This window comes from Mercenaria mercenaria, chromosome 1, assembly GCF_021730395.1.
Source record: "Mercenaria mercenaria strain notata chromosome 1, MADL_Memer_1, whole genome shotgun sequence".
Classification (NCBI taxonomy): Eukaryota; Metazoa; Mollusca; class Bivalvia; order Venerida; family Veneridae; genus Mercenaria; species Mercenaria mercenaria.
In genome coordinates this window covers 71,456,847-71,475,035 of record NC_069361.1, presented here as the reverse complement: position 1 = coordinate 71,475,035, position 18,189 = coordinate 71,456,847, and the positions used below count along the sequence as shown (strand labels likewise).

The 18,189-nt window shown below is 34.1% G+C and overlaps 1 protein-coding gene across 1 annotated transcript; it reads right to left on the bottom strand.

Annotated features, from left to right (window-relative positions):
* Positions 1–3,067: 3,067 nt before the first annotated feature.
* Positions 3,068–7,285, bottom strand: LOC128546369 (uncharacterized). Its single transcript, XM_053516847.1, has 2 exons — positions 4,098–7,285; positions 3,068–3,080 (listed from the first exon to the last, which is right to left on the bottom strand). Exons 1-2 carry the CDS (start codon positions 7,283–7,285, stop codon positions 3,068–3,070), a joined length of 3,201 nt encoding a protein of 1,066 aa, XP_053372822.1.
* Between the last annotated feature and the right edge of the window lie 10,904 nt (positions 7,286–18,189).

Here is an 18,189-nt window from a genome sequence, read left to right as displayed (position 1 = left end):
CGCGCTCGAATGTATACCTACTGAAGAAATACAGAAATATTAATCTTTCATCTGTATGGTAATAGACATATTGCGTAAGACTATTGGGATCAGTTTTCAACGTTGAAATATGACCTGACTATAGTTGATCAGTTTTCAACGAGGGTCAATTTTTTACGAGTGGGTGGATCATTAAATAACGAGACGGGTCAGTTTTCAACGTTGAAAATTTGTCATTAATCCGTTGAAAAATGACCCATGGGGTCAATTTTCAACGGGGTCAAAAGTTAATGTTACACCTGCTAAACAATTAAGAAAAAGTAGCTTGAAAAATGGTTAGTGGCAAGTATTGTTTTTACGGTGCCCCTAAAGTGACATGTTACGCACTTTTTTCCACTTAGGTAATGTGAGACTTCTTTTTATTTCGTTTAAACGAAATCATTTAAACGAAGTAAAAAATGTCAAACATTACCTAAGTGGAAAAAAAGTACGTAACATGTCACTTTAGGGGCACCGTTTAGCGCGAGTAAAATAGAAAAAGAGACAAAATCGGGCCGGATGACGTCAGATGACGTTGCCATGGGGACTAGCATTTACCTTTTATTTTTCTAAAGAAAATACTATTTTACATATTGTGCGTTTTATTCGACCTCGTGTGACGGGGTTAATCTCTGACTTATGCAAATAATGGTAATCTCAAAAAACGAGTAAAATAGGTAGAGCAATATAATTGTTTAATTACGTAACCAACGACTAAAATTCAACGCTTCATTGGTTACAATGTAAAGTAAATGGGCACTGAATAAGAAATCAGGTTGCCGAATATACTACATACCCTGCACAATAATGCGGTGGACCATCGCGAAACTCCGCCCGCCAGGTCGATTAAAACGGACAATATCAACTCAGTATCCCCTAATCTTCATTGGTTTTTGATGATACATGAAGAAATCAGAGCCCTTTTTTCGGGTATTTATTGATCACCCCTCGTAAACTTGAGAATACGATCTAAATTTCTACCGTTCTCATTTCTTAAATATCCTAATAGCACTTTTATTGTACGTGGAAATAATTTAATTTCAAAATTACACAAAATCGAAACTTGACTTCCCGATCGGAAAGCTCATAAAGATTTATATTGAAATGCTTGGCCTTCCCAGAGTACTTAAGCCACACAGGTACAACAAATAAAACTCTTTTCCATACTGCCCGGCTTGAGACTGCTAAAACAAAATAGTATTACCTTTTTTTCTGGTAAGTGTGCAGTTTATACTTATATGTGCATTTCTTGTTTTAAATGTTATGTTCTTTAAAGTTATACTGCCCAAAATGATTTTATGCTATAGTACATTGTATGCATCATTAAAATGATCTTTCATACGGACCTGAACAAAAACCTAAAAACAAAACTCAAACAACTTTTCTTTGTACTTCGGGCCTTTTCATTCGATGGTATATTGGACCTACTTCATCTGCGAGTAACATAAATCGACGTCTTACGTAGCAAGACGTCAAACGTAAACTGAACATAGTTTTTCGGAAATGAGTATATTTACATTGTCATCATCATCATCATTTAAAATGAGATGCTGTTTAATGATCAGAACAGATGAATTATATACACTTTCATCACTTAATTATACAGTCTGTAGGTTTCATTTAATACAACAACAGCTGACGCCGAGGGTGCAGTGTCCCTCATATCATTTAAAGAAAGCAAGAAGAAAGTGGCGGAAGTTTAGCAAATTCCAATGAGAAATGACTTTTATTCCCTACAATCCCTAAACAAATGAAGTAGATATAAGCCGTGCCATGAGAAAACCAACATAGTGGGTGTGCGACCAGCATGGATCCAGACCAGCCTGCGTATCCGCGCAGTCTGGTCAGGCTCCATGCTGTTCGCTTTTAAAGCCTATTGGAATTGGAGAAACTGTTAGCGAACAGCATGGATCCTGACCAGACTGCGCGGATGCGCAGGCTGGTCTGGATCCATGCTGGTCGCAAAGCCAATATGTTGATTTTCTCATGGCACGGCTGATATCAGTTTTAAACTTTGTATCGATGATCAATGTAAGAAAATATGTCCCAGTTAATTACAGTTCTATTCGTTTAAAATACTCAAAAGCTGGTAAACAAATTCTTTGTACTAGTTCATTTACCATTTAATAGAGTAAAATATGTATTTAAGGACGTATGCTAGAATTTGGTGCGAAAATTTTCCCAATAACAGAATTTCTTTAAACTTTGGATGTTGAAGGACAATCATCTAAGAAACAAAAAAAATGCAATAAAAATCATAGGTCACCGGTATCGAAAAAGAGTTATCTGCCCTTGAAAATGGCTTTCCCCCCAAAAATGACGTTTTCAAGGGCAGATAACTCTTTTTCGAATCCGGTGACCTATGATTTTTATTGCATTTTTTTGTTTCTTAGATGATTGTCCTTCAATATCCAAAGTTTAAAGAAATTCTGTTATTGGGAAAATTTTCGCCCATCTCATATACAGGGAATTCTAGCGTACGCCTTTAATGAAATGCAGAACGTTCAATATTAGTTGTGTATTACATACTTACCTGCACCAGGAGGCCCGGCTGTCAATCCAACACCAACTGCGAACATCACAAAGCCGAAGCCGACCCCAATCACTTTGATACTAAGAATGTTGCAAGTGATAATATAAACAGGAGCAAATTGAAATCCCGAGAAAACGCCGGTGTAATGAAGTATTTCGACCCCCATAGAATAATGACTCCCCGGTCATTATTTTATAGAAAAAGTGACCCCCCGGTCATAGTATTATGACCTCCAGATCAAAGTACTATGACTCCCCCACGTGAAGTAAACTGAACCTCACGAAGAATATTGACTCCCATAAAAAAAACGACCCCCAGTCATTTGGTCAAATTTAGTGATAACTCATGTATCTAAGGCCTAACTGCTGCATTTTATGCCCCCACTCGGGGGAGGGGGGCATATAGATTTGCCCTTGTCCGTCCGTCCGTCCGTCCTTCCGTTCGACCATTAGCCCCAGATACCATCACTTGACACAGAAATCAGAGCATTCCGCAACGAGAAAAGGGATTCTATCTCTAGACGCTGTATCTTGGTGTATACATTTTTTTTTCAGGAAAATAACAATTCGCAATACGTTCACAAAACACACCAGTGTCTATAATCCCTGCAAACTTCGGTATGAAGTAATTCTTCAGAAGAAAACTGCACAAGAAACTGCTAGCATAGAACTTAGTATTAATAGAAGTTGCAATATTTAGCAGTGGCAGTAAAGTACGGTAGCGAAAACAATAGAAAGTAGAAGTAGTAGTAGTAGTAGTAGTAGTAGTAGTGGCAGTTACAGTTGCAGTTGCAGTAGCAGCAGCAGCAGAGCAATAAGTGACAGCAACAACAGCAGCAGGAGAAGAAGAGGTAGATGTACAAGACGTATTAGTGGAAGCAGGTATAGTAGTATCAGTAGTAGCAGTTGTAGTAGTAGTAGTAGTAGCAGTTGTAGTAGTAGAAGTAGTAGTAGTAGTAGTAGAAGAAGAAGAAGTACATGTAGTAATAGCAATAGAAGTAGCAGCACCTGTAGTAGTAGTACAATCAAAATGTTAACTATTGGCAATGGAGGGTATTAGAGTTGTAGATCTAGTAAAAATGTCCGTTAGGTTTGGTGGGGATCACTTTTTAATAGATATTATCGTCGAAAGTCTTTTTAGGAGCCGGTGTTTTACACGGAAAGAGTAACTTTTTTAAATAGAATAATGTCCGGGAATCGATATTGTATGAGAGTTCGAATGTAGTAATTTCGGCAGTGAGTATTTTACATGGAAGGAGTCACTTTTTCTATAGAATAATAACCGGGGTCGTTATTCTATGAGATTCGAAGGGAGTCATCTTTAGGGAGTCAGTATTTTACTTGGAGGGGTCAGTTTTTCTATAGAATTATGACCGGGGGTCGTTCTTCTATAGAGTTTTCAAAGGGAGTCAGTTTTTTATAAGGGGAGTCAATATTTTACAGGAAAGGAGTCACATTTTCTATAGAATAATGACCGGGGGGTCGTTATTCTATGGGGGTCGAAATACTTCATTACACCGGCAATAAAAGACAAACTGAATGTGTACCCGCGTTTTGTAGTTAACTCCATCAATGCCAAGAAAGTACCAAATCCGAAGCAACCAATGGTATAGACAAGCGACTGAAACTCCGGTTTAAACAGCCCACTTATTATACAGCCTACGAACAAGCCACCTCCCAGAAGCATCATTAATAAAGATGCATCTTCTAGGTCTAAACCAGTCGAGATGATGTACTGTGGAAGGAAAATAACTGCTGCTCCATATCCCATATTGTATATGACATTGCTAAATAGAAACGTAATAAACTCAGGGTTGGCAATCTGTCCGAAATACGTCTTCACTTTGTTGACACAAAACAAGATACAGTTACTTACAGTGTGTTTCTCATTTCTCAATAATTCAGACATTTTATACTGGCTCTCATTTTCTTGTCTTTTTGACCAGTTGTCTGTCTTTGATTTAACATCTAATTCTTTATCAATATTAACCTGTTCTGGCTTTGCCTCTCTATCTAATTCGTTGTTAATGTTAACTTGTTCTGGCTTTGCTTCTCTATTTAATTCTTTGTTAATGTTAACTTGTTCTGGCTTTGTCTCTCTATCTAATTCTTTGTTAATGTTAACTTGTTCTGGCTTTGTCTCTCTATCTAATTCTTTGTTAATGTTAACTTGTTCTGGCTTGGCTTCTCTATTTAATTCTTTGATAATGTTAACTTGTTCTGGCTTTATCTCTCTATCTAATTCTTTGTTAATGTTAACTTGCTCTGGCTTTGTCTCTCTATCTAATTCTTTGTAACTGTTAACTTGTTCTGGCTTTGTCTCTCTATCTAATTCGTTGTTAATGCTAACTTGTTCTGGCTTGGCTTCTCTATTTAATTCTTTGTTAATGTTAACTTGTTCTGGCTTTGTCTCTCTATCAAATTCTTTGTTACTGTTAACTTGTTCTGGCTTTGTCTCTCTATCTAATTCATTGTTAATGCTAACTTGTTCTGGCTTGGCTTCTCTATTTAATTCTTTGTTAATATTAACTTGTTCTGGCTTTGCCTCTCTATCTAATTCTTTGTTAATGTAAACTTGCTCTGGCTTTATCTCTCTATCTAATTCTTTGTTAATGTTAACTTGCTCTGGCTTTGTCTCTCTATCTAATTCTTTGTTACTGTTAACTTGTTCTGGCTTTGTCTCTCTATCTAATTCGTTGTTAATGCTAACTTGTTCTGGCTTTGCCTCTTTATTTAATTCTTTGTTAATATTAACCTGTTCTGGCTTTGCCTCTCTATCTAATTCTTTGTTAATGTTAACTTGTTCTGGCTTTGTCTCTCTATCTAATTCTTTGTTACTGTTAACTTGTTCTGGCTTTGTCTCTCTATCTAATTCGTTGTTAATGTTAACTTGTTCTGGCTTTGCCTCTCTATCTAATTCTTTGTTACTGTTAACTTGCTCTGGCTTTGTCTCTCTATCTAATTCTTTGTTAATGTTAACTTGTTCTGGCTTTGTCTCTCTATCTAATTCGTTGTTACTGTTAACTTGCTCTGGCTTTGTCTCTCTATCTAATTCTTTGTTAATGTTAACTTGCTCTGGCTTTGCCTCTCTATCTAATTCGTTGTTAATGTTAACTTGTTCTGGCTTTGTCTCTCTATCTAATTCTTTGTTAATGTTAACTTGTTCTGGCTTGGCTTCTCTATTTAATTCTTTGATAATGTTAACTTGTTCTGGCTTTATCTCTCTATCTAATTCTTTGTTAATGTTAACTTGTTCTGGCTTTGTCTCTCTATCTAATTCGTTGTTACTGTTAACTTGCTCTGGCTTTGTCTCTCTATCTAATTCTTTGTTAATGTTAACTTGTTCTGGCTTTGCCTCTCTATCTAATTCTTTGTTAATGTTAACTTGTTCTGGCTTTGCCTCTCTATCTAATTCTTTGTTAATGCTAACTTGTTCTGGCTTTGCCTCTCTATCTAATTCTTTGTTAATGTTAACTTGTTCTGGCTTTGCCTCTCTATCTAATTCTTTGTTAATGTTAACTTGTTCTGGCTTTGCCTCTCTATTTAATTCTTTGTTAATATTAACCTGTTCTGGCTTTGCCTCTCTATCTAATTCTTTGTTAATGTTAACTTGTTCTGGCTTTGTCTCTCTATCTAATTCGTTGTTAATGTTTACTTGTTCTGGCTTGGCTTCTCTATTTAATTCTTTGATAATGTTAACTTGTTCTGGCTTTATCTCTCTATCTAATTCTTTGTTAATGTTAACTTGCTCTGGCTTTGTCTCCCTATCTAATTCTTTGTTACTGTTAACTTGTTCTGGCTTTGTCTCTCTATCTAATTCGTTGTTAATGCTAACTTGTTCTGGCTTGGCTTCTCTATTTAATTCTTTGTTAATGTTAACTTGTTCTGGCTTTGTCTCTCTATCTAATTCTTTGTTAATGTTAACTTGTTCTGGCTTTGTCTCTCTATCTAATTCTTTGTTACTGTTAACTTGTTCTGGCTTTGTCTCTCTATCTAATTCGTTGTTAATGCTAACTTGTTCTGGCTTGGCTTCTCTATTTAATTCTTTGTTAATGTTAACTTGTTCTGGCTTTGCCTCTCTATCTAATTCTTTGTTAATGTTAACTTGTTCTGGCTTTGTCTCTCTATCTAATTCTTTGTTAATGTTAACTTGCTCTGGCTTTGCCTCTCTATCTAATTCTTTGTTAATGTTAACTTGTTCTGGCTTTGTCTCTCTATCTAATTCGTTGTTAATGTTAACTTGTTCTGGCTTTGTCTCTCTATCTAATTCTTTGTTAATGTTAACTTGTTCTGGCTTTGTCTCTCTATCTAATTCGTTGTTAATGTTAACTTGCTCTGGCTTTGCCTCTCTATCTAATTCTTTGTTAATGTTAACTTGTTCTGGCTTTGTCTCTCTATCTAATTCTTTGTTAATGCTAACTTGTTCTGGCTTTGTCTCTCTATCTAATTCATTGTTAATGTTAACTTGCTCTGGCTTTGCCTCTCTATTTAATTCTTTGTTAATGTTATTCTGTTCCGGCACAGGTAATAGAAGTAAACCAAATGGTAAAAGATGTGTATTGATGCCGCATAAGAGTAATAAGGAACCTTTCCAACCGAAGGACGTAATTAGCTCTCCAATGATAATAGGAAATACAGTCGCTCCTATTCCGACACCTGATAGTACAATGCTAGATGTCAGACCCCGATATTTACTGTAGTGATATCCACAAAGAACTTGCGCTGAAACAGTCATCAAGCTATTGCCAAAGCCTAAAATGTAAAAGTGCGCTGAAACAGTCATTATACAATTGACAGAATGTAAGTTTTGGTGAACGATATAGGATTCTTTTACTGGATGTAGATGCAGACTGAAATATCCTGCTTGAGATTACATGTAACTGTTCAGGTGGTAACGGACTCTGTCGAGTTACCTCGCAAACAGTTACTCGTAAACCGGACCGTCCCATTTGCAGAATGTTTTCCTTGCATGCCATATTAAACAAATAAAAGTAAAAATTAAATCAAACTATTGACTCTTTAGAGCACAGTTTTCTCACAGCAGCGTTTAGAAGCAATTAGTAATTGCAGTAAATCAACGTCCGTAAATAGGAAAAACGTCATGACGTTTTGAAAACAACTAATAATGTTGAATTCCGATTTCGTTTCATCACTTGCAGCGTAATGTTATGTTATTTTTTTTTTCATAAAAGATTTCTTTAAATGAGAAATGTGTTTTAAGGAACAAAGAGAAATTACATAAATCTACTACATTGATGTAGTTCGGTATACAGCATGAAGGTCATCTTATAAGATGGAGCTTATCAGCACCGGTGTACAATAATATAAGATTATTTCACTGGTTGTAGGTGCGATCGTAATAAAATACCGCGTTAACAGCTACCCACGAGCCGGATATTCCCATCTGCACATACAACCAGTGACATAATCTTTTTCTTGCATGCCAAATTCATCAAATGAAGATTTAAAATGAAACAAATAACTTTCTTATAACACTTTTTTCCTTGCAGTAGGTTATCAAAGAAAGCGCGACAATTTAATATCTGTACGAAACAGGACATACGTCATGACATTACAAGGGCAAAAGCAACGTAATAGTTCCCGTTTTGTAATATCATCTGCAATGAAACGTTATGTTATATCTTAAGGTAGTTTGCAAGTCTGATAAAATGGAAGTAATGGCGTAACGTCATTTAACCGGATAATTTAGAATACAGCCTGGACTCGTAATACGGAAATGAAAATCATTTCATGAATCAACAGCAACCCATGAGTAAATTTATTAAAACGCCAAAGTTACTGTCTTTTTAAAGGCACATTACGTTTAACACGTTAAATAAGTCCGCTTATTCTTGAAATATGCGGATAAAAAACATTTAAACACAAGCGCACGGACATATGCATTTTATTTTACTTTATTTACTATTTTACTTTATTACAGACCATATGTTTCCGACTGCGAGATACAGTATAGAAGATTTCCTGTTTGTGAACATGTTTTCAAAACTGTGATTTTCCCACAGACTTCCATTATGACAACTTGTGTTAGGTTCAAAACAGTCTAGCATTAAATCAAGCACGCGACCCTATGTTTTGTATTTGCCGAATTCTTTTAGTATATTCTAAAGTTGTGAAAAATCAGGGCTTGATAAAATTCTATATTATAGAAAAAATGTTTGACCCAAACGTGCAGAACTACCTTAACACAAGTTTTTTTTTAGTCTAGAAATTTATTTTAAGGTATAAGGAGGATATATTTGCTTTTACGTAGAAAAATAACAATTACTGCCCGAATCTTTTACATGTAGTTCATTATGCGTCATTTACATCTTACAACCGGAGTTGTAGGATGGAGATTTCGGGCACCGGAAATCCTGTGTTCCATTACTTTAGTTAGGTCAGTGTATTTTAGGTAAACAACAGCCAGTGCAGATCACGTATGTCAGGAATATAAGTATGCAACTTTTTCTTGAGTGTTGTTAAAATTCAGCTAATATATAAGTTTGTTCCTCTACCATAGATACAAGAATAATGTAATTTGTATTAGAAAATGTTGAAATGTAAAATACTTGGTACTAAAGTCAAGGTTGAATTACATATCATGACTAAATGTGTATGCATACATCCACTTGCCATTTAGGACACCAAAGAAAAAATACATATACACAATGCTGGGAGAGAATGCTGTCACAGCAAGTCCAATATTGCTAAATATAGAACCCAGCACGGCAAGCTTTCTGTGACCAAACCTTGACGCAAGTGTCCCGGCGAATGGGCCTAAAAAATTTATGTAAACATATGTGACTCTACAACCTTTTTATGCATGCAGTGTTACTCAAGTCTGATTTCCAATATTAGATATGATAATTTTCAACACTGATACTCTTCAAGTATCTTTGAAAATATAATTTCTCTTTATTGAATCATTTAAGAAGAGTTATAATCTGGATTGCATTTAAAGAGAAAACAAACCTGCTCCAAACGAAACTCCTAAATTAATGGCTCCGACTAAGGACACTTCAGCATATCCCGCATTGAACGCTCGCTGAAAGTTATCATTGTAAAGTCCAATAGACACCGATGTTCCAAACGTACAAACCTAAACATGTAATGACATATCAACCAAGAATTAACATTTTAGCATAAATACTACTTTTTTCTCTGGATTCGGGTATTTGTTAACGGGAGAAAAATTGTGTATTAACGAGGCAATTCGCGGTCTGTTGATACAGGACTTTTGTATTTTAAATGCTGTATCAAGGCCGAATACTTATTATTGCGTCGCTGTTTACTCTTTTTGGAATCGGTCGTTAGGAAAAAGTTAGTCAACAAACGCGAATATACCGAATCGCATGTAACTTATGCGATTGTTTATTTACGAATCTTACCAACGATTTAAGGAAGTATCAGTAGGTATTTTTTTAATATCTCCCAGAATTCACCAAAAATATATGAAGATGTCAAAATGTTGAAAACGTTTCATAATCAAAATAACTCAAGTATACATTTCCTATTCTGGAAATTGTGTTCCTGTTAACCCAATTTCTTTAAGTGAAAGGGATAGGGAAAAATATGGGAAATGACTAGAAATAAAAAAATAACCGTTTAATCACCTTGCATACATGCTTTTGGTGGTGTTGTTGATTTGAGCATCCAGAATAGAGATAATTAAGACATTGTGACCGTTTCCAAGAACAAGGGGCCTCCGTGGCCGAGTGATTAATGTCCCTCACTAATGTGGGTTCGAGTCTCGCTTGGGGCGTAGTGTTGTTTATGTTAGGAAGCCATCCGGGACCTTCAGTCCCGGTCAACAACAATCCTGCGGGCTTGTGTGTCTCTTTTTCTAAAATTGTCATTTATCTTGACAGCGACGTTGCTTTTATTTTGTCTTCACGTTTAGTTTCAGTTAACTGTACTAAATTGTGCTAAACGTTCAGTAAAATAATATGACTACTTATGTTCATCCGACATACTTGGCTGGGTATAAAACGTACAATGTATATAAAAATTAAAAGATATATATAATTTTGTAGATAAGCGTGTTTCCCACGACATTAAAAAAGGTAATATATGCTGAATAATGTTTGATTCGTTTTTTATTGTATAAATGGATTACCGCTTGTTTTTATTAAAGAGCTGAATAATGGCACTTGCATGATACATTTTTAAATACCTCTTGCATTACTTGAAAATATTTTCATATTTTTTAACATACCTGGTAGTTTAAAACTGGTAATCAAAAATGATCATAACTGGCCATTTTCCATTAAATAAATGTTTTCAGCAATTGTGGGATAAAATGTGGAAATATTAAAAGTTAAAGCTCTATCTGTTTTTGGGTCTTTATAAAAACGCTAACAATAATCTTTATATAATGGAAATAAATATAACAATAAAGAAAGTTTCAAACATTTCGTTTGATACGATTTTACTTTTTCTAAGAACAATAATCTAGAAAAATATAATCGGGAAGCTTAGAAAGCAAACAAGCACAAAAACACAATTATTGCTTTTGAATTAGAACTATTGTTGAAACGTAATAGGAACTGCAATCAAACCTTTGAAATATATCAAAGTTTTCACTGGTAAAAAGTTAAACAAAAGGAGATATTTTAGTTTAAACATAATTTATTTTAGGTCGATTGTGAAGGAAGTTCTACAACTTATATTAATCACTCTCGACACCTCATTCCTGATGGAATCCATCGCCACGAGGGTATGAGAGAAGAGGCATTCGTTTATACCATTTTATTGCTAGACAAAGAAATAATCGGAGCTTAGCAAGTACCACATTTACGCTTTTGGATAGAACTGTGCGGAATGGAACCAATCAACCTCCTGCAAGTCGAATCAGGAGCTTTCACTGGTAAAGAGGCAGGAGATTTTTGATACTTACCCATATAAGAAGGGCTGATATCAATACTACAAAGCCATGTATTCCGCCTTCACAGCGTTTATGACACATTTCTGAATCTTGAAATTAAATCAATTTGTTAAATATACATGTACGTAATAACTGACAGTTATTTTTATGCTTCACTTGCTAAATATTAATTATTAAGTAAAACAAAATTTCACAAAATATGTGTTACCTTAAAGATATTACGCCATTCTCATCCAGGGTACACCTTACATTAACTTCAAGCGTACAAGAAGCAAACACAAAGAAACGTTGCCGAATTAATAGAAATTCCTACACAAATACAGTGAAAAGATTCTCAGAAAACTCCTTAAAGACTAAATTCAACCTGTCAAAACAAAACATCAAATCGACTGTCCAACAAACACAGAATACACAAATTGTCACAGACCAGTAGCGTTACAATAAACATGAAAAGACAAACATAAAATACAAAAAAAAAAAATGTCACCGCACCACCCATGAAAGATATTGCCTTGAAGGGTCTACACCATTGAACTTCTAAAGTGAGTACTGTTGAAAAACGGCGTTAAACCCAAAACAAACAAACATTGACTTCATGGGCATCTGCCCTACCCGCACCTTCGAGAATACTAACAATTCTTACTACAAATATAAACAAGTTGTTTCCTTGAGTGCTCCCTGACTAGCAACAACTAGAGTTAAATAAAAGTTCCAAATATATACCTGTGCAATAGAATAAAGAATGTTTTAGTGGTATAGAAAAGCCAAATCCACATAAACCAAAATAAAAAAACAATAAAAAAACAAACAATATAACGTCATAGCTGTAACATTTATACTAAGTTAAATCAAGTACATGGACAGCCTTTCACTGGCCTTATGTTCAAACGTAGAAAACGCAAATGCTACAAGACCAATAGTATATTAAATATGTTAAAACAAAACATATGTCAACTAAAGAATTAAATGAATAAATGTGATTTTTTTTTGTCATTTAAAAATAAAAGCAAAAAAAATCTACATGTCTATCATATATAAGAAACCATACTCCTAATTATTTTCATTTCATTAAACTTCTTTAAAGCACCCTACTCATGTGTCCTATTGTCCGCTTTGTTTCTACTTCACATAGGACTCCAGTCAGGTATATGGTCTGTCGCCATGAATCATTTATTACTTATTATGAAGAATTTGGCGTTTGAGCTCTGGCTTTCTTAGAAAGCTATGTCCAATACAATATAAGCAGTACCAAACAGATTTTTTATCAAAATACAAAGTTGACCCGAGAGCTTGCCGCTCTGTTCTTATTCAAGATACGTAACGCTTTTAATGTCTGAAATATATGCAAACGCATATCGCTGAAATATGAATAAGATAAATAAGTGTTTGTACTAGGGTACATAATATGCATATAATATGCACATACTTGTAGTGGATAAATAGCACACTCCCGTATGTAAGGATCTGTGACGTCACCGATAAGGTCTGCTATCTAAAATAGCAAAGGACTCAATTTGCGGACAAACAATCAGTGATTCATTGTACAATAACATAAGTAAACCATAGATTTTGCATTTTATTCGTTATTTTTGATCAGGTTTCTAGCCTACACATCGCAAACAAATGATTTTTTCCACTTTTAATTTCAATAAACTAGCCTAGAAACTATTTTTTATATCCATGTTAGAAATAACATACCGCTTTTTCTTCAATGTATGAAATGACGATGTTAATGAATGGATGATGTTATTATGTTATTCTGTTCATTTTGTGACACTTTCAGTTTAAAAAAAGAATATTTAGAAAAAAATAAAACAACTCGAGAAAAAATGTATTAATGCCAAATGGAAAGCGTTAATATTTAAAACAAACATGTATTTACAGAACAGAAAAAATCAAAGTTGTTCTTCTTGGTTACCGTCATACATTAAAAGTATATTTTTGTAAAAAAAATCTTCCGCAAGTGTTTATAAATTTAAAAGATCCACTTGTGAATGTAAAAGGAAATCTTATGATCGCATAATTTAAATTTATTGAAATTTCGAAATATGATGAACATGTATATTTTAAAGTAAACTGTCATACACATTGTTATTTTCTGCCACATATCTAGTTATTCGTTGAAACAATTAACACCTCTGTGATATACATATGTTGTGTTTTATTACAAATGACCACTTAGTGTGACATGTAGATATCTGACTTTTGGTAGTAATATTTAGATGCTATATAATAAAACATGTTGCTAATCTAAAGCAACCTCATTATTTTCTACCAAACCATACATATATGTATTTTAATAAGGAAATGTTTGACGGACACTGACCACAGCTGACATCCGGGATCATCATCAAGTTTGTGTCTTGTGTTGTGTGAATCAATTGTTTAAAAATGAAATACATGTAGTTATTGTAGTTATGATTTTAATTGTACTGATACATTCTTTGAACGTCATGAATCAAAATGATTTAGCATTAAAAGTTTTAACCACAAGTGCCCTTCGGTGTGTCGCATTCGAAAATATTGTATTTTTTTATTAAGACTGTAGACCGTTCTTCTGATGCAAAACTTTAATAGTATTATTGCAGAATATGGGGTAATGTGCATGCAACATGCTTTTAAACAGTGCTCTTTTTTTTTTTTTTTTTTTTGCTTAGTCGGCCCGTTTTGAATCGCCTTGTTAAAATTATATGTCTGTATATTTGGTATATTCCTTACATTTCCAATATATTTCTTTAATTAGTTATTTTTTCATCTCTTTTATTTATTCTGTTAACACGTGCGACAATTTTATACAGGTGGCATGTTACTTTTTTTAATTCCCTTCGAAGTTTACTTAGATAGTTAATGATTCGTTATATATAGAAAACGCTCCCTTGTCCGCAATGCGCGCATTGCATTATGGTATAACTACTGTATGTTCTATTTATAGAACACGGGAGTGTGCTATTGAAACAAGACAAAAAATGTAATGTTGAGATAAACAGTTAAATAGCCTATATATTTAACACTTAAAAGTTTAAAATAAGTAGTGTTAGAATGAAGAAGAAATTAATAGTGGAAAATGTTCTATAGTTTTAAAACTGATACGTTTACAAACAGCATGGTAAATGATAATACACAAAATTGCGAAAACAAAATCATTAGTTTCAAAACAATACAAAAGTTAAATATATTGCACAAAAATTATGCGACTAAGCCTAGATTTATGTATGATCATCGATTATTGATACAGTCAGATTTCAATTTAGATCTCAGCATAAAAATGAAGTAGTCTACATTTTCATTACTCTTCAAACAATCAAATCAAAACAGTATAGTGCATGGGTTTCCACATTTAGGACAGTTCATCATGACGTAGCATTAAACTCGACTACTGTCATTGATCCTGTGAGGGCAAACCTGGATGTATTTTGCTGTCTCAAGCCGTGTTATGAATTTTATAGCTGGTCTTGCTAACTCTTGAAAGAGGAGAAGTTATTGAATACTTATTAAAGAATAATGTTTTAAAATCTTGTTTCCATTTCTCTTCAGCGCGACCCACGGCATGTTAATATTGTGTACAGTCTTGATTAAAATATCATTTTTCTCCCGCTATCATTTTTTATTATGCAAGTGTAAACAAGTTCCAAAGAGGCTATCATGAAATATGTTAACCTGTTTCAATCAGTGCTAAAACAGTATGTAATGTAGGTTTCAATGCATGTATTTATATATGTTCGGTCGAACTATAAATGTAAACAACTTACTTTTTTACGCTTTATTATCCGGTGTACCGATGATAAATAAAAATCGCTATCCGTATTGGTTTCGCTACATTGATTATACGAGTATCTGCATTTAGAATAAGAAAGCCGAAACATTATTTAACATTTAATCCCATAATACAGGGGTTTTATCATAAATCACAATTTTGTCAACATCTTAGGTAGGTATTCTACCGTGCATAATTAAGTGAATTTTTCAAGCTTTCAGTCCCCGTATTATGTGTATTATGAACCTAATTACGCGTTACTTATTATTAATTTCTGGCGCAGTTTGAAGTGTGGATAAAACTGTTCACGGGTCTTTAATGGTGTTACTTCTGTTGATCTACAATTTGTGAAGGCAACTAGTATATGCAGATATATGTGGTTCTTTGACTTAGGATTTATATATTTCTATTCCCTGTTGAATAGTCATCCTGGCTTTTTTTATTTCACTTCCCCAACACCCCACGCTTTTATATAACCGTTGCCCATTCTGCTTTAATAATTTCTGTTATTTTTTCATGCTGCAGGCCGGCCTCTATAGCTGTGTTTGACGCGCTCTGTGCTTCCGGGAATTCTACCCATACTATTTTTTACACAATTATTCAAAGATAAGATACAATAGTCCGATCAGTAGGATAAGTAGTCTACGGATAATGGTTTAACTGATGTTTTGAACGACTTTCAGATGTATTTTTCTTGACAAGTTAAAACTCGAATAGACTTGTTTACTGAAGAATGAAGTAATACATCTAAGGAACAGAAATAGTGTTCTTAAAACTACCTCAGCTGTAATCAGTATAATTTCGTCAAAGAGTATAGATTATATATTTTTTTCTAATCAGCTCCATTTTTTAACCCCGTGCTTTAATATAGTTCAAAGCTATGCGAACGTTTCATGTTACTGGTGCAGTTTTTAAGATTTGTAAGATTTCTTAAATTACAATTATCGACTGTTTTTGTAACGAAACTGTTAAAACTTTGTGTAGGCTGTATGTACCCAAGAGGGAGCTAGGGTTCTTACTTGTATTTGTCTTACTGTTGTCGTTTTGAAATGAAACTGCAATGGGCCATGTTTGTCAATAAAATGTAAGCCAATAGATAAACTGTTCTCTGTCCATCATCTATAAAGACAATCGGTAATTTCCGTGCAATGACGTCAGCCTGTCCGGCTAATTTCGGAAGTCTTCGACCATTACATTACTGTAGCACGTGTTAGCAAATAGCAATTCTGTACTAGAGGTTCGAAATCTAATGCGAATATTTCGTTATCCAGCTTATACGAACATATCGCTTTCCGTCCTGGTCAAGAAAACCAAAATAAGGTAATTCTAGCATAGAAAGCTATCCGGGGAGGAATTTGAAATTAAAAATTGTAATTTAACGATCACTATTACGTGCTCACTACGAGAAGTCTATGATAGGGCGTTGTGGCTCATTTAAAAGAGGCTATCAGTATATTCCATATGGGTCATGCCGTGCTAATAGAAAGTATATTTGAACTGAATACTTTTATGAGTGATGTAACAGTTTTAAACAAATCTATAACCTAATTTCTTTAACTATTATATGTGTTTAAAGTAAAAAGATCAGAGAAAGTTAAACTTTTTAGTCAAGTGTTAGGTACATCTACAACTATCGGTGGGTATGTATGTAACCGTTTTGCAAATTTATCTAGCGAAGAGATGTATTTAAGTATATTGTATTAAAATATAAAACATAAAAGGCAAAATTACCTACCAGCGAAAATACTACATCATATTTTAACTCGTCTTTCTCCAGGTTTATATTATATGAACGTGCAAATGAAACGTGAACACATATAAGAAATTTAATGTCCCTTGTGCGAAGAGTGGAATGCATTCAGGTTGTATTGTTACGGTCTGTGCTGTATGAAAATGTGGAAGTGTGAAGGAGGAATAAGGGGACTAGTTGTTACTTTAGCTTCGTTTTTCACATGGGTAAGGTTTTTTTCAATCTTATGAACGAATTACCTACTATGTTTGGTTTCATACGAAATTGTTAATACAAAAGTATTGTCCTGTTTATTTTCAAATGGAGAGTTATAATAATAATAATAATATATATTCGAAATTTGTGAAACAATTAATTGAAACGAAATGAATAATTTTAGATAACCTGGGTAATGCTGTAATGAATATTAGGTCTTTTTAAGACAATACAGAGGTATTTTCATTCTATATTCCGAGGTCTGTGCATATTGCTTGTTTACAAACATTGCAGTTTTGAGTAAATGGTGAGCGTATGTCATAAGACATTGCTTGATGGATATGCAAATGTCAATATTTCAAAATATTTGGATTTATTCTTATCAGTATTTATTTCAAATGACTGTGCTGTTGCGTAATAAACACAGTTCGATACTTTTCCAATTCGGTCAAGTTCCATGGAAGGGCTTAAGTTAAGAGTTGCAATGAGTGCCTAATTTGGGAAATTTGAGATGTAAGATTAGTGTCTTTTGATGTGTCCTTTGATATGATAATATTTCAAACTGGATCAATTTAAAAATGCATTATGCTAATCAATAACACGTCTATTCTACATCTATTATTGTTGTCGCGATCCCACCAAGATTGAGCATTAAAATCATACCTTTATTAATCAGACTCAACATTGACTTACCACATGAACTACTTTGGCAAATGTTATGTGCACTGTAAAAAGCAACTATGATCTTACTTTTGTAAGTGCCGTGATGACGGGCATACGGCAACATTCTTGTTTCGGCCAAATTCAAGAAAAGTGATATAGAGGAACACTCGTATTTCGGCAATTGCCATGAGAACGTTTATATAGCAAAAGCCTTTATTCGGTCAATGGCATGAGAACATTTATGTAGAAATAGCCTTTTTCGGGCAATGTCATGAGATCATTTACGTAGCAATATCCTTTTGTCAGCCAATGCCATGGGAACTGTTACATAGCAACAATATTACTTCGACCAATGCTATTGGAACTATTACATAGCAGCAATCTAGTTTGGTT